Source organism: Gorilla gorilla, chromosome 4, assembly GCF_029281585.2.
Source record: "Gorilla gorilla gorilla isolate KB3781 chromosome 4, NHGRI_mGorGor1-v2.1_pri, whole genome shotgun sequence".
Classification (NCBI taxonomy): domain Eukaryota; kingdom Metazoa; phylum Chordata; class Mammalia; order Primates; family Hominidae; genus Gorilla; species Gorilla gorilla.
Genome location: NC_073228.2, coordinates 80,214,982 through 80,239,436, shown reverse-complemented (window position 1 = coordinate 80,239,436; position 24,455 = coordinate 80,214,982). Strand labels below are relative to the sequence as shown.

General features: G+C 42.1%; 1 protein-coding gene and 1 pseudogene across 7 annotated transcripts in view; both read left to right on the top strand.

Annotated features, from left to right (window-relative positions):
* SPECC1 (sperm antigen with calponin homology and coiled-coil domains 1) overlaps positions 1 to 24,455 on the top strand; it is a 301,132-nt gene that overhangs the window by 34,672 nt on the left and 242,005 nt on the right. For 5 of the 7 annotated variants that reach the window (XM_055385933.2, XM_055385932.2, XM_055385938.2 and 2 more), the window contains exon 3: positions 15,586 to 15,726. The exons of the other annotated variants lie outside the window; for them this stretch is intronic. In XM_055385933.2, coding sequence (XP_055241908.1) covers positions 15,724 to 15,726 — 3 coding nt within the window. In that variant the 5' untranslated portion in view covers positions 15,586 to 15,723. The remainder of the gene's footprint in view (positions 1 to 15,585; positions 15,727 to 24,455) is intronic. 7 annotated transcript variants of the gene reach the window in all.
* LOC101127730 (small ribosomal subunit protein mS37-like) lies at positions 14,004 to 14,607 on the top strand (annotated as a pseudogene).

Here is a 24,455-nt window from a genome sequence, read left to right as displayed (position 1 = left end):
CTTTCAGTTTGGGATCTTCCTGACTCTTGGTATAAATGATCCTCAGTGAAAACTTCAACGATTTGGGTATTATGTTATCAGACTCTAGACCTTATTTAAACCTGTTTTGAACACCATTGTAGTAGAAGAAGGGGGACATCAGCTTGTTACTTCTAGATGGGGGTAAATATCCAGGCTTTCCGCTCTGCTTCCATTGACACCCAATGGGGTGGGGGACCCATGTTGCTGCTGAGTGGTTGTGAGTATTCTGGTTCCCTACTTGGCCTCCCTGATACCTCCCTGGCTGGGAGGGGTAGGAGTGCCTTGTGACTGCTTGCCACAGTGTTTTCACTGTCACCATGGGGGAAGAGGGAGGAAAGGTGGCCTCATTATCTCTGGGAAAAGGTTAAGTCACTGAATCTCCACTAGGCCTCCTCTGACATGACCCCAGCAGGGAGGGCCTCATCACTCCTTGGTGGGAGTGGAAGTCCAGGTTCCCCTGACACTGCTGGGGGGTGAGGGATGGGCTCCTTATTACTGCCATGCAGGGATAAAAGTTGCAGTCCTTACTCAGCCTTGGTGGGGGTGTTGGGTACCTTGATACGTCCTCACAAGACTGGAAGTCTAGGCTCCTTGCTCAGTTATTGCTGGTAAATGGGCAGTTACTGTCTAAATGTGTTCCATCTCATTAGACTGTCTCCTTCCTGGTCCTTTGGCTAGAGAGGGCAGGCTTTTCTTGGGGCTTTTCAATCTGTGCCCCTTGGTGTTTTGAAGTTGCCTGCTTCTTCAGCTCCAAGTCTGAGATAATGAAGCAAAAAGAAGACCCAGTGAACCCATCACTGGGTTGTTCTGTGGGCCTCAAGGCACCTGGATAGTCTGCCTCCTCTTCCCCTTCCAGAACCTTCTTATATTTGTTTTATATCTAGTGTTGAGGGTTTTTATTACCACTTACTGGGAAGAACAGGGAAAAGTATGTCTGCTCTGTCCCTGGAGCTCAAGTCCACAACTTGCTTTTCGTTTGTTTTTAAATAATTAGTTTTGTTTTTAAATGAAACTGAGTTTTCTTTGGAGAGGCCAAGCAAGTTTCTTTGGAGAGGCCAAGCAAGTTGTCTGGTGGAGCGTCTCATGGTCAGAAGCTGTCCAGTTCTTCCCTTGTGATTAGCTTCAAACAGTTTTGGCGAGAAGCTGTGTGGGCGATGCTGTGTAGCTCCCACATCACAAGGAGGCACATAGTGTCGTGGGGCCTGGCTGGGGGTCACAGGAAGCTTGATCACATCTTCCTTCCTGTATCTAATAAATTATCTGTGGTGTGAAACTCTGAGATCATGTGAGCATCCTCTTCCCAAGCAGCCTTTTACTCAGTGGTTTTAGCATGTCTAGGTGAATATATTAAGGCTTACAAAATGATAATTTTTCTAATTCTCTCATTTCCTTTACATTTATTAGCTGGTATTCTTCCATGAAGAAGAGCTTTATCCAAAGCCACATCCTTTTGTTCTCTTTTTAGTACCAATATGTATTTTAATTCATGTTTTATAATTCATTACTGTCATGTTTTTCTTGAAATTGTTCCACGTAGGGCAAAGTGAGCTCCTTCTGGTTCACTCTTAGGTCCATTTAACATGACTCCTGTTAATCTTTGGGCAGTTCCTTGATTTCTGGGCAACATGGGATGTCCCAGACTCACCATGTTCATTTCATAGTCCACACCTAGAATCAGCTATTTCCCCAAGGAGCCCTGCTTCCTTTTAGTAAGGAATGGTATTTAGAAATGTAAATAAATTTCCAAGGGAGAAGAGTTTTCTAAGGGAAGATAAAGTATTGAATTATAGTAGTTACTCGTAGTCACAACTGCTACTGTATTCTTGGTGACTTAGGCCCTCGTTTGAAGTTAGGGAGGTAGAGCTTCATGTGACAGTGATTTGTGTGCCTGTGTCTCCTCTACCTGGCTGACTTTCTTGGGAGCCAGGAGAGTATCTTTTCCATTTTTATATTCACAGTATTTAGCACTGTTTCTGGAACAGAGGAGGATTTAATAACTATTTGGACTTAAATTGTGCTAAACAGACTCCTAAGCTGTGCATCATAGAATCCAAGAGTTTTTCTAATGTTCTGCCTGTGTGGAGAAGAGTAAGGATCTTCTCCACACAGTGGAGAACATTTCTCACAGTGGAAATGTTCATAGGCCCCGGGCAGATTATTCAGTGTTTCAGAACTTGTTTCTCTTGCTGAATGGGAAGCATTTTATTGGCTTCAGCATGCTAAAAAAAGGCTATAACAAGATCTGAGGCTGTTCTTACGAGGTAGTGGTAAAGTATGGGTATGGGATTCAGTTTGAACATTTAGAGAAGGTGACTTACTAAGCTGTATATAGCTCACCCTAGAGGTGAATGGTACTGGTTTTCAGCCTCTACTTGGGAGATGTGTGTTTCTTCTTTTGCTGACTCTGCTACTATATAGTTTTATGACCTTTAAGTCAGTCAGTTGCTCAATTTCTTTTCCTTATTTTCATCTGGAAAAGAGCGTGATGGTGTTTTGAATTAAGACATAATAAGAAAAACATATAAAACCCTTTGATATGTAGCAATAAAATGAAAGAAGATGTATTATGAGCACAGAACTTGGCCATTATGAGTAGCAACAAAGGAAGCCTAGCGTCAGGTCCTAGGGTTTGTTTTTATTTGAAGGAGCTGTATGTGGCATTTTAATAAGAGTTCCAAATGAAAGGGTAGTTTCAGGCTGAGTCTAGCTTTGAGACTATAATGATAATGGGACTGTAAAGTTATATTAAAGTGGGTTTAGGCAGAAGGCACATGAAAAGTACATTTATTTATAACTGCATTTTGAGTGAAGGGATAGAACCTAAAAGGAAAGACTAAAATATTCAACATGGTATTTATCAAGTGAAGGGTGTGCTCACGCACATGCGTGCATGTGTGCTGTGTGTGTTTATGATGAATAGGAACTCTTTTATTCCATCACCATTTGTTTAAACATGAAGTTTAAAGAAATGCTTTATTTCTTGAATTTTCTTTTTCCAAAAAGTAATTCTTGCTTGGGGTAAAAATTACAAGCAGTATAGATATACAACTTAGTAAAACATCTCAATATTCTGCTGATAGTTTTGTTTCTGTTCTTTCAGATGTTTTCTGTGCATACACTAGATGTTTTTTTTTCCAGAAGTTAGCTCATACTGACTATCATAAGCCCATCCTGCTGCTGCTTGAGTTTGTTTTCACGTAACACACAGCTTTTTATGTCCATCTGTGGACATCCATATCACTCTTTTTGATGGTTGAATTCCTCGTATGTACCCTCATGTACCCAGTATCCTATTGAGAGACATATGGATTATTTCTTGTTTTTTGCTATTATAAACAGTGCTGCAGTAAATACCATTTTGTGTGTATATCTGCTGTCTCATGTACTTTGGATTGATATCTAGGAGTGGAATTACTGAAACAAAAGTTGTGGATATTTATGTTTTGCCAGTTCTAAAGAGTTGGTTAATTTGCAGGGCTGAGGATTCCTCATCTCAGATGACATAAGGTTCTTGTTATACTCTCTAAGTGCCCTGAGTTTCTCTCTCACATATGGTGGCTGTAATCAGTGGGCATTACAGGCGCCTTTGAGATGGTGTGACCCTTCCAGGGACATCTGTATCCCACAGAATGTCTAAGTTGGTACATCCTAGCTCTCAGCACGTTCCTCCTACTGAGCCCAGACTTGGCAGGGTTGGCCAGGTGTGTGCTCATAGTTTGTGGTTTGAGACTGTGGCAGTTTTTCCTGCTTTATCTGAGATGATGCTTTTCTACCCTGTGTATCAGTAGTGTTTTTTGGGCTGGGAGGGGGTCACAGGTGAGGTGATGCAAAATAACTCCTACTCTTATTTTCAACTGGAAACTAATTTATATCTTATTTTGTTGTATCTGGCTTTTCCTCCCCTCCATTAATTGGAAGATATGCTTATCTTTCTCAGTTTATCGACTTGAGAAAGAAATCTTTTGGTTATACCTTTCTAAAAAAAAAAAACCATTAGCATAGTAATATTACTTCACACTTCCTATACCTTAATCTCCAGTTTTTGTGACGCTTTGAGAATTCTTTTTTAAAAATTTAAGTTTTAATTTTTTTAGAGACAGTTTCTTGCTGTGTTGCCTAGGCTGAGTCTTGAACTCTGGTCTCAAGTGATCCTCCCACCTCAGCCTCCTGAGTAGCTGGGATTGCAGATTTGAGCCACAGTGCCTGGCAGAGTTTTTGTTATTATTATCAAATTAATATTATTTTTACATTGTTAATTTTTTCTTTCTAGGCTTCTTAAAATTATATCTAATTTTCTATCCATAGTTAACCCAGACCATGAGATTTAATTCTATTTAGATTTAATTCTGTGCCTAACTGGAACTGGTACTACTGCTAGTTCATTCATTGATAACATTGAATACTCTGAACTATGCCCTGTTCTATGTCCTAGGGATAAAGAAATGAATAAATAGACAGAAATCCCTGCCCCTCTGGAGTTTATGTACTAGAGGGGGTGGCAAACAATGTAATAAATGAGTAAGTCTTACAATACGTTAGAAGAGAACAAGTGCTAAATTGTAAGAATAAAAGTGGAATAGGGTGAGTGAGGTCCATGGGGTCAAGGGGAGTACGTAGAATTTAAATAGGGTAGTCAGGGAGGGCCCCATTGAGATGCTGACATTTGAGCAATGACCTAGAGTAGGTAAGGGAGTTAACTCACTGCAGGTGGAGGAGGCGGCCAGAGCCAAGACTCAAGGAGTCGCCTTCCTGATGCATAGGAGGGGCAGTGAGGAGGCCAGGGCTGCTAGGGTATGCAGGAGACTCGTCACAAGGATCCGGAGGGCACGTGGGGTGGGGGTTGGGAAGGGCTTTGTAGACCAGTGCGCACTGGAGGGCTCTGACTTGGGTGTTGATGTGGTCACTCTGCTATGCTGAGAGCAGACTCCAGGGTACAAGACTGGGAGGAGGGAAAGGTGCTGACTATTGCAGGAAAGCCGGGCGAGAGATGTTGGTAGATGGGACCAGGCTGATTTGAAGCTATGAAGTTCCCATTAATGAGCACATTAAGTACATTTAACTTTCAGTGGGCTGGATTAGGACTACATTTTTCTTAAGGATTCTTGAGTGTGAGAATGCTTGTGTTCTTTCATGTTGTAAATGCTTGTGTTCTTTCATGTCTTTCATGGCTTTTGCGGCCTTTAAATAATGCGTGACATTCTAACTTGGTAAAGATGTGTTGGGTCACTTCTCTCCCTTCTGGCTCAGTAGGCAGCATTCTTTTGTCTTCAGACTCCAGTGTTCTGGAGAAGACTGCAGATGGTCTGCCTTTTTCCGCATTATGGGCCACCCACTTCTTTCTCTGTGTTGGTAGAATCACCAGCCTTGCTAGATGTGTCTTGTGCTGGTTGGACTCTACTGATTTTTCTTGGCATATGCTAAACCCTTTCAAGCTATAGATTCAGTTACTCAATTTCAGGAAAGTTTTCCGGTATTATATCTTAAATTTTCTTTTCCTGTGCCATTTGTTTTGTTCTGTTCAGAATTAGCAGTTGTGTGTCTGTTGGATCTTTATGTCTCGTATCTAACTTTTTTTTTTGAGATGGAGTCTCACTCTGTCCCCCAGGCTGGAGTGCAATGGCGTGATCTCGGCTCAGTGCAAGCTCCGTCTCCCAGGTTCACGCCATTCTCCTGCCTCAGTCTCCCGAGTAGTTGGGACTACAGGTGCCTGCCACCATGCCTGGCTAATTTTTTGTATTTTTAGTAGAGATGGGGTTTCACCGTGTTAGCCAGGATGGTCTCAATCTCCTAACCCTGTGGTCCCCCCGCCTCAGCCTCTAACATCTTTTTAATCACTTTTATGGATTTCCTATATTCCATTTCCCCAAATGAATCTCCACTTTCACTGACTTCTTCAGCACTTCTACTTCACTTCTTACCCTTCTTCACGTAATGTTCATCAGATAATGGTGTTAGTGCTTTTCTCCATTGGTGTCCTTGAGTCATCCGTTACCTTCCTTCAGTAAGGAGCAGGGCCCACAGGGAAGGATATTCCTTGCTTTAACCTCTCACGAAGCTGAGATAAATTTGAATACGGCTCAAGATCTAGAGAAGTGAGTCTTTTTTTTTTTTTTTTTTTTTTTTTTTTTTTTGAGACAGAGTCTTGCTCTGTCACCCAGGCTGGAGTGCAGTGGCGTGATCTCGACTCACTGCAAGCTCCGCTTCCTGGGTTCACGCCATTCTCCTGCCTCAGCTTCCGAAGTAGCTGGGACTACAGGCACCTGCCACCACGCCCGGCTAATTTTTTATATTTTTAGTAGAGACTGGGTTTCACTGTGTTAGCCAGTATGGTCTCAATCTCCTGACCTCGTGATCTGTCCGCCTCGGCCTCCCAAAGTGCTGGGATTACAGGCGTGAGCCACTGCGCCCAGCCGAGAAGTGAGTCTTGATTCTTGTCATCTTCCCTCGATTTTGTTCAGCAAATTCCTGTCTCAGAAATAGCCTTTGTGTTTGTTGCTCAGGGTTGAGGTCATTCTCTACTTTCATTATAGGTTGGATTTCCTTCTCTGTTTTGACTTTAACAGAAGCGGAGAGTAGATATTTTTTCTTTTGTAAGAATTCTCAGGGCCGGGCGCGGTGGCTCACGCCTGTAATCCCAGCACTTTGGAGCCTGAGGTGGGTGGATTGCTTGAGCCTAGGAGTTTGACATTAGCCTGGGCAACATAGTGAGACCCTGTATATACAAAAATACAAAAATTAGCATGATGGCACGTGCCTGTAGTCCCAGCTACTCAGGAGGCTGAGGTGGGAGGATTGCTTGAACCCAGGAGGTCGAGGCTGCAGTCAGCTGAGATCATACCATGGCATTCCAGCCTGGATGACAGAGTGAGACCCTGTCTCAGAAAAGAAAAAAAAAATTCCCAGACATATCGCTTAAAAATTATCTTTTGTGAAAAATAATATATTACAGTATATAAAATTCAACATGTTTAACAGTGGGAAGGAGGGAAAAGAAGATTATCTTCTGCCCCTGTCCCTTAGCTCCCAGTTCCCAGCCCCAGGAAGCACAACCATATAGAACACATTCCTAGAGTGGAATTGCTTTGTCAAAGGATATATGCATTTGTACATTTGATACACGCTGCCAAATTGCTTTCCATAGAAGCCATCAGTATATATATGCTATTAGCAAAAAATGAGAGTGCCAGTCTTCTCACATTCTCACCAACATGGTGATGTTCGAAGCTTTTCAAATTTTTGCTGTTCTAAGAGGTAAAATAGATTTGAAAGTTTTATTTTGCATTTCCTGTTAATACAGGTGGTTGAGGAGCCAGGTGCGGTGGGGCACACCTGTAGTCCTGGTACTATCATTTGAGCCCAGGAGTCTGAGCCTAACCTGGGCAACATCGTGAGACCCTGTCTCTCAAAAAATAAATAAGTAAAAGTCAGTCTGAGCATCTTATGTGCCGAAGAGCCATTTGTATTCTCTGTGAACTACCTGTTCATTACCTGTCACATTTTTATTTTGGGTTAGTGGTGGTTTTTTTGTTGGGTTTATATAGGTACTCTTTATGTGTAGGAAAATTAACTCTGTCTGGATATGAGTCAAGTTTTGTTTTCCCAGTTCATTCAGCTATGATTATTTAGCTGTGTTTGTGCTATGTTTTAGGCATGTGGAAAGATTTGGTTTGTATGTAGGTGATTTTCTCTTTTATAACTTCAGGGTTTTTATATTATAGGCATTCCCCATCCTAAGAGTCCGAGGATTCTACGGTGTTTTCTTCTGCTAATTATACTATTTTCATTTTTTTCTTTTCTTTCTTTATTTTTATTTATTTATTAATTTATTTTGAGTTGAAGTTTTGCTCTTGTTGCCCAGGCTGGAGTGCAATATCTCAGCTCACCGCAACCTGTGCCTCCCAGATTAAAGCTATTCTCCTGCCTCAGCCTCCCAAGTAGCTGGGATTTCAGGCATGTGCCACCATGCCTGGCTAATTTTGTATTTTTAGTAGAGATGGGGTTTCTCCATGTTGCTCAGGCTGGTCTCGAACTTCCAACCTCAGGTGATCTGCCCACCTTGGCCTCCCAAAGTGCTGGGATTACAGGTGTGAGCCACCGCCCCTGGCCAATTTTTTTCTTTTAAATATTTGGTGCTCCTCACCAACATGGCGCATGTATACCTATGTAATAAACCTGCATGTTGTGCACACGTACCCTAGAACTTAAAAGTATAATTAAATAAATATTTGGTGCTCCTTCAGTTACTCCTGGTGTTAGGAGTAAGGTAGGGTGCCCAACTGTGTTTTTCCAGATGCCTATCCTGCTGTCTGAACACCATTTGTTGGTTCCTTTGGAATACTAGGTTTATCGTATATTAAATTCCTGTATATGTTTGAACCTAATTCTTGGTCTAGTCCATGTCTGTTTGTCTATTCATGTACCAATATCAAACCTTTTAAAATTTAGGCTTAAAATATTTTTTAAAATGCAAATTCAATACAATCATTTTGGAGAGAAGTCTTATTGGAATATTTCAGTAGTTCCTTCACAGTAAGATGTTGTAGATCATTCTTCTGAGCACAATCTGCTATTCATTGTTAGGGCATGTGTTTAGTTACCTACTTTGAATTGATTTTGCTGAAAGAAGTAAGGATTCTTGGGTGGTCTTTCTATATTCTCCTACCCTGGCTCCTTGGTAATGTGGAAAAGGAATTTTCAGGTAAAATTGTCAGAGGACAGTAGGATGGTTTTTGTTCTGGAGTATATTAACATGAACTGGCCCAACTTAGGCTCACATTTGATAACTTCATCTTAGTAAGCATCCTCCTTTGGTTAAATAAACTGGCTGTGGATATTCTCCAGGAAAAAAGTTACTACTAACTCTTAGAAAACTAATGCATACATGAGCTGGTAAAGAGGAACTTCTTAAAGCACAATTTTAGAGTTATAGAAGCATATATTTGTTGTTATGATCTTGCAAATTTGCTAACTGCTTTACTGAAAATAGCGTGCATGGAAAAACAGCATAGTAGGTCCCAAATAAGCACTTGGTTCTTTCTTTCTTTCTTTCTTTCTTTTTTTTTTTTTTTCCTTCAGACAGAGTCTTGCTTTGTTACTCAGGCTGGAGTGCAGTGGTGCAATCTTGGCCCACTGCAACCTCTGCCTGCTGGGTTCAAGCAATTCTCCTGCCTCGGCCTCCTGAGTAGCTGGTGTTACAGGGACCTGCCACCATACCTGGATAATTTCTGTATTTTTAGTAGCGACAGGTTTCACCATGTTGGCCAGGCTGGTCTTGAACTCTTGACCTCAAGTGATCTGCCCGCCTCGGCCTCCCAGAGTGCTAGGATTACAGGTGTGAGCCACTGTGCCCAGCTAGCACTTGGTTATTTCTTTAAAAAATCATATTTAAATTCTGTCCTGAATTTGTTATACGCTTTCTTTTAAAATGTATGTTTAGGTAAACATCTGTTTTAGGGCTTTTTCTTCCTTTGAATTTTTTTCCTTTATTTGTTCATTCAACAAATATTTATTAATTACTTGCTCTGTGCTAGACAGCGTTTTAGGTACTGATATTCAGCAGACAAGGATCTTGCTTTTATTGAGTTTATAATCTAGTGGGAGAGATCAGCAATAAATAAGAAGTTGTCAGGATGTGATTAGTTTTATGGAGAAAATCAAGTAGGGTGGGGTGAAAGTGACTCACTTTGGGGGCAGCATCCAGTAGCATTAGTTACCTTTTATTAGAAAGGCAGCATGGGAAAATAGAAGCATGGACTTCAGAGTTTGATACACTCCTGTACAAATCTCAGATTTTCTACATGCAGGTTGTGTGGCCCTGAGCAAATTACCTAATCTCTCTGACCCCCATTTCCCCAACTGTCCAAAGGGGAGAAAAGAATACCTGACTCATAGTGGGTTATTAAGGATTAAATGTGACAACTTCAACAAAAAAACCCTAGAAGAATGTTTGACCTGTAATAGTCACTTTATAAATAGTAGCTAAAATATTATCACTTCATCACTTTATTCATTAAAAGTTTTTAAGAAGTTTCTCCATTATTTCATTAGTTTCAATATCATGTGCCTAATAAGATGGTAGGTTTTAACAAAAGCACCCTTAAATAGCCATTTGTGCCAAATGTCACCATGGTAACTGCTAAAATGGGGGAACCGCAGTTATTACTGTATTCATTTCCATGAATTGTCATAGTTTAATGTTCATCTACAGTTGGTCATGTTTTGTTGAGGTCATAACAGAAAAGGGACTACATTTGTATTGAACATTGTATTAGAACAAATTTTAATACCTCTGAGAGGTCATACATCAAAGAATCTAGACCAAAAACCAGAGTTCTAGCTCAGAAACACCAGCACTACCACTGTTTTATCTGTCCCACGTTGAGGAATATGACAGACTCTGGTTCAAAGATACCTTAACGCCTTATCCATACTACTAGAGGCCCAGGCTGAGATTCTCCTAGACCACAGGCTGGGAGCAGTGACATCTCCAAGATACCAAGTCTGTCAGGGTCACTGATGGAGATTTCCATAGAGGAGGTTCTCAGGCCTAACTGAAGGCATCACTTCTTAGATACATGGCCCAATCAAACACTATCCAAGGAAGGAGCATGGACTGTAGAGAGGTTTGGGAACAGGGTAGCAGATATGCCAGAATGCTGAAACCTGGAACAGGCCAGGAAGACAAAACAGCGGTCTGCATGTAGCAAAAAGAGAAGGTAGGAAGGTACAGGTAACAACAAAATGGATTTGAGATGAGAATCTCAATGTGAGGTCACATCTATATTCCTAACACACACAGTTTGTTACCTATCCGTTTGCCCTAGAGACAGGGCCACACTAAATAGCACCCATTCTTTCTTATTTTCCTTATCCCTCAAACAAAGAAGTGTCCCTGTCTTGGCCCCAAGTCAATGGGTAAGGGATTCTGCCAAGACCTTTGTCAACTATCCCCTATCATTTATGTTTTTTACTTCTCCCTGTCTACTGATTTATTCTCCCTCTACCTCAAAACATGCTTATATGCTTCCTTTCTTTAAAAAAGAATTCCACCGAAATTTCCTACTCTGACCTCTAACTCAATAGTTAAAGTTCCTTTCATGGCTCACTTTTCAGGGGGAATCTGACTCCACTTCTTTTACCTTTCAATTCCTCCTTAATTCTGTGATCTCCTTAATTCTGTGATCTTTCTCTATTCTTGCTAAAGTCATGACCATCTATGGGTATGTTCATTGCCTGTTGGACATTTGAATGTCTCAGGCATTTCAAGTTCAGCATTAATTGAACCCACTATCCACTTCCACAGTGTGATGATTTTTAAATATATCCACAAATTCTTTGACACTATTTATTTCAAGAGGTGGAGCTTAGTTCCCTTTCTAACTAATGGAATAAGGCAGAAGTGAGAGTGTTAGGAGTAGGTCCGTAGTGTTAGGAGTAGGAGTAGGAAGAACACTGTGGCTTCCTCCTTGCTCTCTGTCTCAGATCACTCGTGCTGAGAGAAGCCAACTGCCAGATTGGGAGGATGTTCCAGCAATGCTATAGAGAGGCTCACTTGGCAATGAATTGAGATCTCCTGCCAACAACCAGCAGTGCCTTGTCAGGCAGGTGAGTGAACTCCTTGGAAGTGGACCCTGCAGCCCCAGTTGAGCCTTCAGATGATGCACCCCCAGCTGACATCTTGATTGCAACCTCTTGAGAAACTCTGAGCCAGAACAAGCCAGCTAAGCCTATCTTAGATTCCTGGCCCACAGAAACTGGGAGATAAGCCTTTGTGTTTTAAGCTGCTAAATGGTTGTCAGGGATTGGCTACACACCAGTATGTAACCAATACACATGGCAAACCTTCCGTATTCCCAGTCGTAGGGAAAGCAAGGAAACAACTCCTTCCTCTCCAAGATATAACTGGTGATCAAGTCCTGTTATTTTCATCTAGGTATCTGTTGAATCAGCCTGTTCTGATTTTCCTAGTCACTCTGTCAGTTTATTTATCATCTAGACTGTTTCAGTTGCCTCTTAACAAGTTTCTTGCCTCCAGCTTCACTCCCTTTTAATCTATTCCCCATACTGCCATAAAAAATCATTCTAAAATGTGAATTTGAGCATCTTTCTTCTTTGATTGAATTGTCCCCATTGACTAGAGTTAATCAAGCCCAGTCATCTTAAGCAATGCAGGCAAAGCTGTTTGAGGTTTCATCCCACCATGCTTTCCAGCTCCTGTCTCTCCTGCAGTAGGGTGTTCAGCCATCAAAAATAGCCGGTGGGTCCCAGAATCTCCCACGGCTTTTCTTCTTTCTGTGATTTGGTGTGTGCAGTTCTCTCTAGTTTTGGAAGGCTTTCACCAACTGTTTGACGCTTTCTCTATTTTCTGAAAGTTAGGCATTCCTCCTTTCTTCTGCAGTCCCCAGTGGATACCTGTATAATTGCTGTGGTCACATCACTGTCATTGTTTGTCTCTCAGTGTCTGTTTTTCAGTTAGACCAAGAATCCCACTAGATGAGGGTCGATGCTCTGTTCATCTCTTTTTTGTTGTTGTTCTTGCGTATCCGATCTTTTAAAATGTTTGATATTCTTTTTGTTTTTTTGGGGGGGGTGGTGTCTTGCTCTGTCATCTGGGCTGGAGTACAGTGGCGCAATCACGGCTCACTGCAGCCTTGACCTCCTGGGCTCAAGCAAGCCTCCCACCTCAGCCTCCCTAGAAGTGCACCTCCACAGCTGGCTAATTTTTGTATATTCTGTAGAGACAGGGTTTCACCATGTTACCCAGGCTAGTCTCGAACTCCTGGGCTTGATATTCTTTTTTTATTTTACTGTGGTAAGAACACTTAACCACATTTGTGGATCTACTACATTTGTTAATCTACCCTCAACAAATTTTTAAGTGTACAATACATTATTGTTTACTCTAGGTACAGTGTTGTACAGCTGATCTTGAGAGCTTATTCATCTTACTTAACTGCAACGTTATGTTCGTTGATTAGTAACTCCCCGTTTCCCGCCCTGCAGCTCCAAGTAACCTCCATTGTACTCTTTGATTCTATGAATTTGTCTATTTTTGGTATCTCATACAAGTGGAGTCGTGCAGTATTTGTCTTTCTATGACTGCCTTATTTCATTAGCAAAATGTCCTCAAGATTCATCCATGCTGTTGCATGTTATAGAATTTCCTTTTTTTTTTAGAGGCTGAATAGTACTCCGTGGTGTGTATATACCACATATTGTCTACCCCTTCATCCACTGATGGGCATTTAGTTGTTTCCACATCTTGGTTTTACTCTTTGAGGAACCTGCATACTCTTTTCCACAGCAGCTGCTCCATTTTACATTCTCATAAACAGTGCACAAAAGTTCCAGTTTCTCTGTATCCTCACCAATACTTGCTGTCTTTTGATTTTTTGGTAATAGTCATCCTGACAATGTGCGTTCTGTTCATTTTAAGTCTCTAGCAACTAATGGGATATTTGAACAGGGTGTCTGAAACTTTTAGTCTAGCAGATAGGGAATTTCACATTAGCAGAGTCAGAATATAAAAATGTAACTTTACCTCTCTATACATGATCATAACTTCACTCTCTAGCCATTGTTTTTCACTAAAGGCAGTGAAGAGTCTTTGGGGATGAGGGTTCTGGCCCCGTCACTGATGCTTTCATTGGCCATGAAGGCTTTGCTGGTTGTTGGTGCCATCCATTCCTCTGTGTTCCCTTTTCTCTTTATGTTAGTCCCACTGGGCCCCCTCCCTTCTGACTGTGAGAGTTCTCCAGGCTTGCAGGCTTGTGCTCAGCTGTTTCAGTGCCTCTCTGGGGCATGCACCCTGGGAAGTGCTATGTGGGTCTCAGACCCACCCTCCTGGTGCAGGGGCCTGCTTAGGGCTGAGCCTCTTTAGGAGGACTGCACTCTGGGAAGAACCAATGATGTGTCTGGGATTTCTGTTAGCTAGATCTCTCATAAATTCCAAGTCTTAGTTTGGGATGGAAAGAGGTAGAGGATCTGGACTTTTCAGAGACTTAGTAGCATCTTTAAAAGAAAAATACTTAGTTCTTCCAGTGGAAAGCTGTGGGTTCCAGGAGATATCTGCTGTGCATTTATGGGCCTATTTTAGAGCAGAATGCCAAAATATTCACCATAATTTTAAAAATAAATATTAAATAATTGGTACAGCCTGCCAGGAGCTCAGTGTGCAATGGTGACATCCAGCCTGTGAGGCCACCTGGTGCGGCTTGGGAACCCGCGGAAGCCTGCACTGAAGCCCAGCAAACCCCTCATCCTAGCTAACTGCAGCAAGGACTGGCGTCCGGAGAAGGGCGAGGCCGCTTGTATTATGGAGTGTCAGCTTGCTGGAAGCCGAATGATTTCCGCGATGATATGTGCAGAAAAGAGATCCAGGGCTTTTTCGATTGTGCTTCAAGGGCTTAGGAGGCCTAAAAAATGAGATCAATACAGGAGACCCTGGGAGAGTCTGGGAGTTTACCTCCCAATAAATTGAGTAAGTTGTCACAGAGGTTTCCTAAGACACCTTACCTAAGCTTAAAATGGAAAAGCATTTTCAATGATTTCTGGACTATAGCTTCTGACAATTATGCAGAGGCATAATGTTTGCATTGCTGTGACCTCTTTGAAGGATAAGATGAGGAAAAACACTTTTTCTAACCTTTGGAATCAATAGTATGGGTAGAAGTTATGTTTTATCTTGAAATAAAATCCTCTGAAGAGAAAAAAATAATTAAAAAATTAATTATACTTGTTTTATATTTATAGGAGAGATCACATTGTTTGTGATCTTTGATAGTATCTACAGCCCAGGACAAATTTCCAGAGCCCTTCCATTTCTTTCCTTATTCTGTTTCCATTGAAATAGAAAGCTGAAACCAGAATTAGAGGTCATCAGGAATGATGATGAGTGTTTTTGCTCTAACTGATCAATCTGGATATGCATTCAGATTAAATATGGATGTAGAGATTCTAGTGAAATTTTTTTACTGAAGGCCACTTTCAGCATTCTTTCAGCTGCTGAGTTAACAAGCATATCAAACTAAAAAACAGAAAGGTTGGCTGGGTGTGGTGGCTCATGCCTGTAATCCCAGCACTTTGGGAGGCCGAGGCAGGTGGATCACGAGGTCAGAAGATCGAGACCATCCTGGTTAACACGGTGAAACCCCATCTCTACTAAAAATGCAAAAAAGTAGCCGGGCGTGGTGGCGGGCGCCTATAGTCCCAGCTACTCGGGAGGCTGAGGCAGGAGAATGGCGTGAACCGGGAGGCAGAGCTTGCAGTGAGCCGAGATCACGCCACTGCACTCCAGCCTGGGCAACAGAGTGAGACTCCATCTCAAAACAAACAAACAACAACAACAACAACAACAACAACAGGAAGGTTAAGTGTTTTCTGTTTGTTTTTGTTTTTGAGACAGGGTCTCTCTCTGTCACTCAGGCTGTGGTGCAGCATGACCACGGCTCACTGCAGTCTTGATCTCCTGGGCTCAAGCAATCCTCCTACTTCAGCTTCCAGAGTAGCTGGGATTACAAGCATCTGCCACCATGCCTGGTTAATTTTTTTTTTTTTTTTTTGTAGAGACAGAATTTTGCTATGTTGCTCAGGCTGGTCTTGAGCTCCTGGCCTCAAGCGATCCACCTGCCTTGGCCTCCCAAAGTGCTGAGATTACAGATGTGAGCCACCACACCCAGTCCAAGTGTTTCTATTTAGTTGATAATGGTGAGTAGATTCCTAATCCACTCCTTGATTGCATTTGATTCTGGAAAATGTTTTTTTATATCATTTTGCAGCATTTCAGTGTAGTTTTTAAATATGCCAATCATGTATCAAAAATATATTTCTTTAATTTGTGAAGAAAACTGTCAACTCTTGGGGAAGTCAAACTCGTGGAGATTTAGCTGCCTACATTGCAGTTTGGTCATATCATCAAGATATCATAACAGCATTAAAAAATCATGGTATTTTGGTTAAGATTCAGGCTGTTCCAGATAATTACTGAAATATACTACTTGAGTGAATCAACTGAGATCACAGAAATGGTCTTTATCAGCCTTATCAAAGTCATGAAGAAACAGTTTTTTCCTCATTTTAAATATTCCTCATTTTAAATATCCTTGCGAGCACCTTTCTCCTTAGTATCACATGTATTTCAGTATGGAAAAGCAGACCCTGGGACTCACTGTCCATACTGCATGTTGAAAAGGCTGATTGTCCATGATTGTAGTGTGACTTAAAATGTTTATCCAGCCGGGTACAGTGGCTCATGCTTGTAATCCCAGCACTTTGGGAGGCCAAGGAGGGAGGATCACTTGAGTCCAGGAGTTTGAGGGAGGATCACTTGAGCCCAGGGTTTGAGACCAGTTTGGGCAACATGGTGAGACCCCCATCTCTATAAAAAATTTAAAAAGTAGCTGGGCATGGTGGTGCGTGCCTGTAGTCCCAGCTACTCAGGAAGTTTAGGTGGGAGGATCGCTGGGGCCTGGGTGATTGAGGCTACGGTGAGCTGTTATCATGCCACCGTACTCCAGCCTGGGCAACAAAGTGAGACCGTGTATTTAAAAAAAAGTTTATTCATTTTTTAGCATTGAATGAAGATTAGATTATTTAGATAAGCGGTCCCCAACCTTTTTGGCACCAGGGACTGGTTTTGTGGGAGAATTTTTCTGTGAACTGGGGTGGGGGGATTGTTTTGGAATGATTCAGCCACATTACATTTATTGTTCACTTTATTTCTTTTTTTTTTTTTTGAGACAGAGTATCGCTCTGTAGCCCAGGCTGGAGTGCAGTGGCGTGATCTCGGCTTACCTCAAGCTCTGCCTCCCAGGTTCACGCCATTCTCCTGCCTCAGCCTCTCGAGTAGCTGGGACTACAGGTGCCCGCCACCACGCCCGGCTAATTTTTTTTTGAATTTTTAGTAGAGACGGGGTTTCACCGTTTTAGCCAGGATGGTCTTGATCTCCTGACCTCGTGATCCGCCTGCCTTGGCCTCCCGAAGTGCTGGGATTACAGGTGTAAGCCACCACGCCTGGCCTATTGTGCCTTTATTTCTATTATTATTACATTGTAATATAGAATGAAATAATGATACAACTCACTGTAATATAGAATCGATGGGAGCCCTGAGGTTGTTTTCCTGCAACTAGATGTTCCCATCTCAGGGTGATGAAAGACAGTGACAGATCTTCCGGCATTAGAGTCTCATAAAGAGCGGAAAACCTACATCCCTTGCATGCTCAGTTCACAATAGGGTTCATGGTCCTATGAGAATCTAATGACACCACTGATCTGACGGGAGGTGAATCTTAGGTGGTAATGCTCGCTTGCCTATTGCTCACCTCCTGCTGTGTGGCCCGGTTCCTAACAGGCTATGAACTGGGGGTTGGGGACCCCTGATTTAGATCATCAACTCTGCTCTGAGGAAAACAGCAGTGTTGTAGACTGGCATGAAGTGGAACTTCTTCTACTCTATGTAGCAACCCCTTTTCTTTCTGGTCCTCCTTCACTTTAGATCCCCGAGACCCTTTCCCACATTGTACCTTGGTCGTTGTATATGAACATCAAACATGAAAGGTGCTAGTGAGATCCCATCTCTATAGAAAATTTAAAAAATTAGCTGGTCATGGTGGGCCTGTAGTCCCAGCTACTTGGGAGGCTAAGGCAGGAGGATCCCTTGAGCCCAGTAGTTTCAGGTTGCAGTGAGCTCTGATCGTGCCACTGCACTCCAGCCTGTGTGACAGAGCAAGGGCCTGTCTCTAAAAACAAAACAAAACAAAGCAAAACAAACATGAGAAGTGCTGATTCATACCCTGCAAAGAGGTTTCATTGTGCAGCAAGTTGAAATTATCTACTGGTTTGTACATGAGCTAGCACTTCCTCTTCCACATGGCATGCCATTGATGTTCCTTGATGTTTAGTGTTATTTGATAGAGGAATTTGCTAACACCTTGTTCTCTTTTCTCTTTGATGAAAATGTTTATCATTAACTTTGGGGCTCTTCTAAAGAATGTTCCATTAGTGTGTGTTTGTACCTTTTTTTTTTGGCCTCTGAAGAGTGCAGCTTTCAATGACGCCTCTATAGTTGTGGTCTTTTCCTTTTGGTAATGAAGTGCGTCAGTTTTGCACTGAGAAATGTTATTTTGCCCTTGAGGAATAACTTGGTTGGTTTACTAAAGAGACCATCAAACTTTGAAAGTGACATGGAAAGCTTATGCGGTTTCTACAACTATTTCAGAAGCTTCATAAATGCTAAAGCGTCTGGGCTGGGCGCAGTGGCTCATGTCTGTAATCCCAATGCTTTGGGAAGCTGAGGCAGGAGGTTTGTTTGAGGCCAGGAGTTCTAGACCAGCCCGGGTAACACAGTGAGACTCCGACTCTACAAAAAATAAAAAAATTTAAAAAAAAACCCACAAAAACAAAAAAACAATAAAGGACTCTGACTTTAGGAGCAAATGAATCCAGTGTCTGATAAATTCCAATTTTTTATTATTCACCATTGTGCTTTCTATGTGCACTTCCCTTCTTTAACTGCCTGGGTGGTACATCTCTTGACATATAGGATATGTGTCTTTCTGGCTTGCAGTTTAGTTCCAGTCAATAGTGAGCCTCCTAATTGTTCAGAGTTGTATTTATGCCACTCACCATGTGACTTTTACACTTCATCAAATCATTTTGCTCTGTCAATCCTTCTGAACTGATGCGATGGTACAAAATAGAAAAAGATGGAAACTGCTAATTTTAACAGATATAAACATAAACACAAACACGTACATAAACACCAGTGCATACATGTTATGAAAATACATTGTGTAAAAGCAGTAACTTGTAGGACTAAGATTAACTACTGTGTTAGTAGTGCAAGTATACATTTCAAACTTAATGATTATATAAAGAATGAAACAGGATATCAGTGACCATAATACCTTTAACATTTCAAATTTGTGAAATATATGTGAACAAAATTGTTTCATTTATTTCTTTGTTTCTTTTTGAGACAGAGTCTCACTCTGCCACCCAGGCTGGAGAGCAGTGGCGCGATCTCGGCTCACTGCAACCTCCACCTCCCAGGTTCAAGCAATTCTCCTGCCTCAGCCTCCTGAGTAGCTGGGATTACAGGTGCCCGCCACCACGCCCGGCTAATTTCTGTATTTTTAGTAGAGACAGTGTTTCACCATGTTGGCCAGACTGGCCTGGAACTCCTGACCTCAAGTGACCCACTCACCTCGGCCTCCCAAAGTCCTGGGATTACAGGCATGAGCCACCACGCTTGGCCCGTTTGTTTCTTTTGAAATAGGAATTCCCAGTGTAGCTTTTGTTGAACTTCCATGGGCCTCTACATGTCCTCCATCTGCAGGTTGTGTGTGCATTGGGCTGTAGCCATTTGGTGGCAAGGACCATGGTAGAGGCCAGTCTGAGAGTGCACCTGGTAGATCCTTAAAGATACAACCTTTGGGAACCTTGAACCTTTGATTGCTATAAACAAGTAAATCCCCTAGTTGATCATCACTCAGGAATCTTGGCTAAGCAAGGCCTATGAGGAAATTGATTTCTTGACAGATACATTTGGAAGGTCTTTAAGTTATTCTCCTTACCAATCACATAAATTTTTTAATGTTTTCTATAACTTACTGACTTCAGTCCCATTTTTCTTTCATTTATTCAACAAATATGTATTAAGGGCTTGCTGTGTGCTAGGCACTCTGAAAGACAAGACAGCATTTTTGCCCTCTTGGAACTAATGCTTTGTATATATTATTTTCTCCTGTATCATATCCAGTTTATACTTTGCTACTTACTTTTCTATTTTTCCTTTTTCTTACCTATTATGTTTCAGATCCATAAACTATTTTGTCTATGTCTTCATTTCAAATTATTTTGTGACCGGGCACGGTGGCTCACGTCTGTAATCCCAGCAGTTTGGGAGGCTGAGGCGGGTGGATCAGGAGATCAAGACCATCCTGGCTAGCACGGTGAAACCCCGTCTCTACTAAAAAAATACAAAAAATTAGCCGGGCATGGCGGTGGGCACCTGTAGTCCCGGCTACTCAGGAGGCTGAGGCAGGAGAATGGTGTGAACCCAGGAGGCGGAGCTTGCAGTGAGCCGAGATCACGCCACTGCACTCCAGCCTGGGTGACAGAGCGAGACTCTGTCGTCAAAAAAAAAAAAAAAAAAAAAGTATTTTGTTCTCCAGTCTAAACATACCGTAACAGTTGTAGCATTAACCTTTGTGCATTAAAACGCTTAACATTTCCATCCAAAAAATTTCAGGTATTTTTATTTTAAAATTAAACAGGGTCTCCCTCTTTCATCCAGGCTGAAGTGCAGTGGTGTGATCACGGCTCACCACAGCCTTGAACTCCTGTGCTCACGTGATCTTCCCACCTCAGCCTCCCAAGTAGTTGGGACTACAGGCATGTGCCACTGTGCCTGGCTAATTTTTAAAAATTTTTTGTAGAGATGGGGCCTTGCTATGATGCCCAGGCTAGTTTCAAACTCCTGAGCTCAAGTGATCCTCCTGCCTCAGCTTCCCAAAGTGCTTCCCCACTGGCATGAGCCACCATACCAGGTCAAAATTTCACGTATAACACAAGAAATACATTTTTTTTTTTTTTTTTTGAGATGTAGTCTCACTCTGTCACCCAGGCTGGAGTGCAGTGGTGGGATCTCGGCTCACTGCAACCTCCGCCACCTGGGTTCAAGTGAGTCTCCTGCCTCAGCCTCCCGAGTAGCAAGGATTACAGGTGCACGCTACCATCTCGGCTAATTTTTGTATTTTTAGTGGAGACAGGGTTTCGTCATGTTGGCCGGGCTGGTCTCGAACTCCTGACCTCAAGTGATCTGCCCACCTCAGCCTCCTAAAGTGCATAAGCCACCGTACTCAGCCAAGAAACGCATTCTTATAAAAAGCCAAATATATAGATATAGAGTAAATATGAAGTCACTCCTTATAATTCCCATCCCAACTGCCTCTCAAGAGCCATGAAAGAGACTATTTTCTATATTTTTGCTAATAGTCTTATCTCTTTTTAAAATGTTAGTCTGCAAGATGGGTTTAAAAATACCTCATTGCTTTAGCTCATATTGGTTGCTATTAGATGGGTTAAGCATCTTTTCTTATGTTTAGCAGTCATTTGTATTTTTGTGAATTGCCTTTTCATATCCTTTGCCTTTTTTCTGTTGGACTGTTTGTTTCTTCTTGAGTTAATTTTGGTATTCTATGTTTTCCTAGAAAATGATCTGCTTTGCCTAGTTTACAAATCCTTATATGTAATTACGTCCTCTTTCTTGTTCCTAATTTGGGTACCTTCCTTTTTTCTTTCTTGATTAGATTTGCCAGAGGTTCTATCTTGTTAGTCCTTTCAAAGCATCAGCTTTTCATTTTATTAATCTTCAAGGTCATTTAAAAAATGTTTTCTGTTTAATTAATTGCTGTTTTTATCTTTATTCATTCTTCATCCTGCTTTCTGTGGACTCAGAGAAGACCCGTTCATGTAGAGGAAGGTGGGAACAAAGGTTCAAAGATAGTTGTCGAGGGTCAGGAAAACAATTGTTGGCATCATTCTCCTTCACCTCCTCACTCCCAACTGCCATCACAAACACAGGCAGTTCAGAATCCATCAAGAAATGAGTCAGGAATCAGGCAGACTGAATCAGACAATCAGCTTTGTTAATAAGGCTAAAGTAGAGAGTAGTGCTTGACCTAAGATCACAGTCAGGCTAGTAACCCTTCCCTCTGAGTTAAACTTAACCAACAGAATAAGGCATTTAGAATAAACGCTTTGAGAGGTTTGAAAAGAAGACAGTTGGAAATGAATAAAACAATCACTTAGAGGTGCTGAGGGCCAAATGGCCTCAGGGCAGTTCAGTTTTTCAGTTCTGTTTGGAGACCTAGATCAGGAACAAAGAAAAATGAGTTGGCAGTCTCTGGCTGGTGGCTGAGTAAGCAGGGCCAGAGTTGGCAGAAGGAGGTGATCTTGGGGTTTCAGACTAGTCAGTGAGGCAAGTGAGACCAGCAGGGCATGGAAAAAACCACGAAGAGACAGGAGTCGGGGCTTCAGCTTCTTGTGAGCATGCAAACCCAGCTCGGAGGGAGTGTGATGCTGGGACAGCCAAAAGAGGAGCAGCTGGGGGCCAGAGAAGGGCATTGCACATCCAGAACCCTGATGGCAGGAGAGTCAGAGAACGGGCACACCACCAAGTGTGATGAAACTTGTGGGGGATTGACGATGAGTCATTCTTCAGACTCTCTGGGACTCTTGTTCTTTCCCCAAATTAGTTTAACATCTGCTGTGGAATCAAAAGGGTAACTGCTTTTCTCTTTCTGGCTAATTAAACAAATGCAAATGTATGCATAGCCTTACTGTATCCTCACACAGCCTGGGAGGGAAGCACAGTGTGGGTGGCAGGTACATGACGCTAGAAGCAGAGGGTGTTTAGTACTGGGGTGGGAGGACAGCAGGAGGATCTGTCCCAGCGCCAGACATCTTCCATCCCTACGGGACCTCTCAAGGTCATGCTACATGACCTTCGGCATATGAATTCACCTGGCACCACAGTATTGTTCTTAAAACTGAAAATGTACCAGTGTATTGTAACTTGTAAGCCCACAAACTTCTTGTTTCTAGCCATGTACTTACAGAAAGCCCCCCTTGCCTTTATGTTTTTACAGGGAGGGCATGATGAACCTTGTCTTATAGCTCATGAGAAGGCCAACTTCACTAACCACTCCTTGCCGGGTGTGGTATGTTTCCCTCTGTAATTACTTCTCCATGTGTACTTTCTTATGGTAAAATTTCATGCTTCAGAACAAAATTAAAAAGTCATCTAAAGAGATGGTTTGGTTATCATGGAAGTCAAGTTCCTCTTAGTAGAAATGAGCAGTTATAGTCAGACTTTATAGATATTACAAAGAAGAGCAATGTATTTCTAAACTACATGCTTGTGTCAAATTTCAGATTTTGTTTAACAATTTGTATATTAATTATGATCTAACCCACCTTTTTTGGAAAAACCCTCTCAAACTGGGTTTATCCTCTGCTCTCACACCACAACAACAGTCATCAACACGGAAAAAGACTTCTGTGACCAAATGTATGGGGGTTTCTCTATAGAAGCAGTGGACACCAGCTAGGTGTTCTCCAGTTCAACTCTGACGCTGTCTACCTGGAGAGAGCATCAGATCCCACAGGGCAAAACTCAGGCCCCAAGGCTGCCTCCTTCTCCAGTCACCAGTCTCAAGTCTGGGCCTCTGGAACTTCTGACCAACTGGCTTCAAGTTGGGGTTCCCATGACTCCTTCTCTGGGTTCAACTAATTTGCTGGAGCAGCTCACAAAACTCAGGGCAACACTAACTTATATTGATCAGTTTATTATAAAGGATATCGCAAAGGATACAGATGAAGAGAAGTGTAGGACAAAGGATGGGGAAGGGCATAGAGCTTCCACGCCTTCCCTGGGTGCACTACCCTCCAGAAACTTCCAGGTGTTCAGCTGTCCAGATGCTCTCTGAACTGTGACCTTTTGGGTTTTTATGGAGGCTTCATTGCATAGGCACCACAACCATGTAGAAATGTGATTGGACAAAAAGTATATGATCTAAACCCAGCATGCCTGTCTCTTCAAGACTTTTCTTGGTCTCTCTGTGTAGCATTCCTTCCTTTAGGGTATGGTTAGGACTCTCTCTAGTTTGAGGGACTCCTGACCCATAATTAGAGAAGGGTCCTGTCTTGGGCACGTGAAAGGACAGGAGAAGTTCAGAGAGAGAGAGAGAGATTCTGTTTCCTGAGGCCTAAAGTGCCCTGAAATTATAAGGAGGACTATAGGCATCAGGAGCCAGGAACCGGTTCTAATGCCCATAGTCCTTGTTATAATTTGTTATCTATATCTATACATCTATATGTATATCTATATCTGTATCTATATCTATCTATCAGTCAATCATAACAACATACCATCAGATAAACAATTTCTACCCATACCCATTTTCTGGTAATAAAAACTGGATCTGTTGCTGGCTAGGTGAAACTCGGAAACTCATGAAGCTTTTTACCTTTTTTACCCCTGGGAGTGTGCCCTTTCATCCTGAATCATTTGAGTCTCCTAGGTACCCCTCTCTGAGGACTCTTATTCTAACAGCCTTTGCAAAAATTAGCCAAACATCTGTTTGAAACTCACTCAGAGTCATTTTCATCTTTGCCTTTCTCCTAGTTATTTTTAGGGTTGATAAATTTGTTTTCCAAGAGCAAACAGAGCATTTTTAAGCTTTGATTTTTGGCTAGCATTTAGGAATTCTTGTTCTGTGGAGAGCTGGCTGGATGCCCACTTAGGAACTTAGCCTGCACAGAGATTCCTTCAGCGGAAGAACATTGGTCTGGAGTCATCCATCCGGCTTCTGGAGCTTGGCTACCCTGATACTTCCCGGTCTCCCTGCAAATGAACACCTCAACATGCC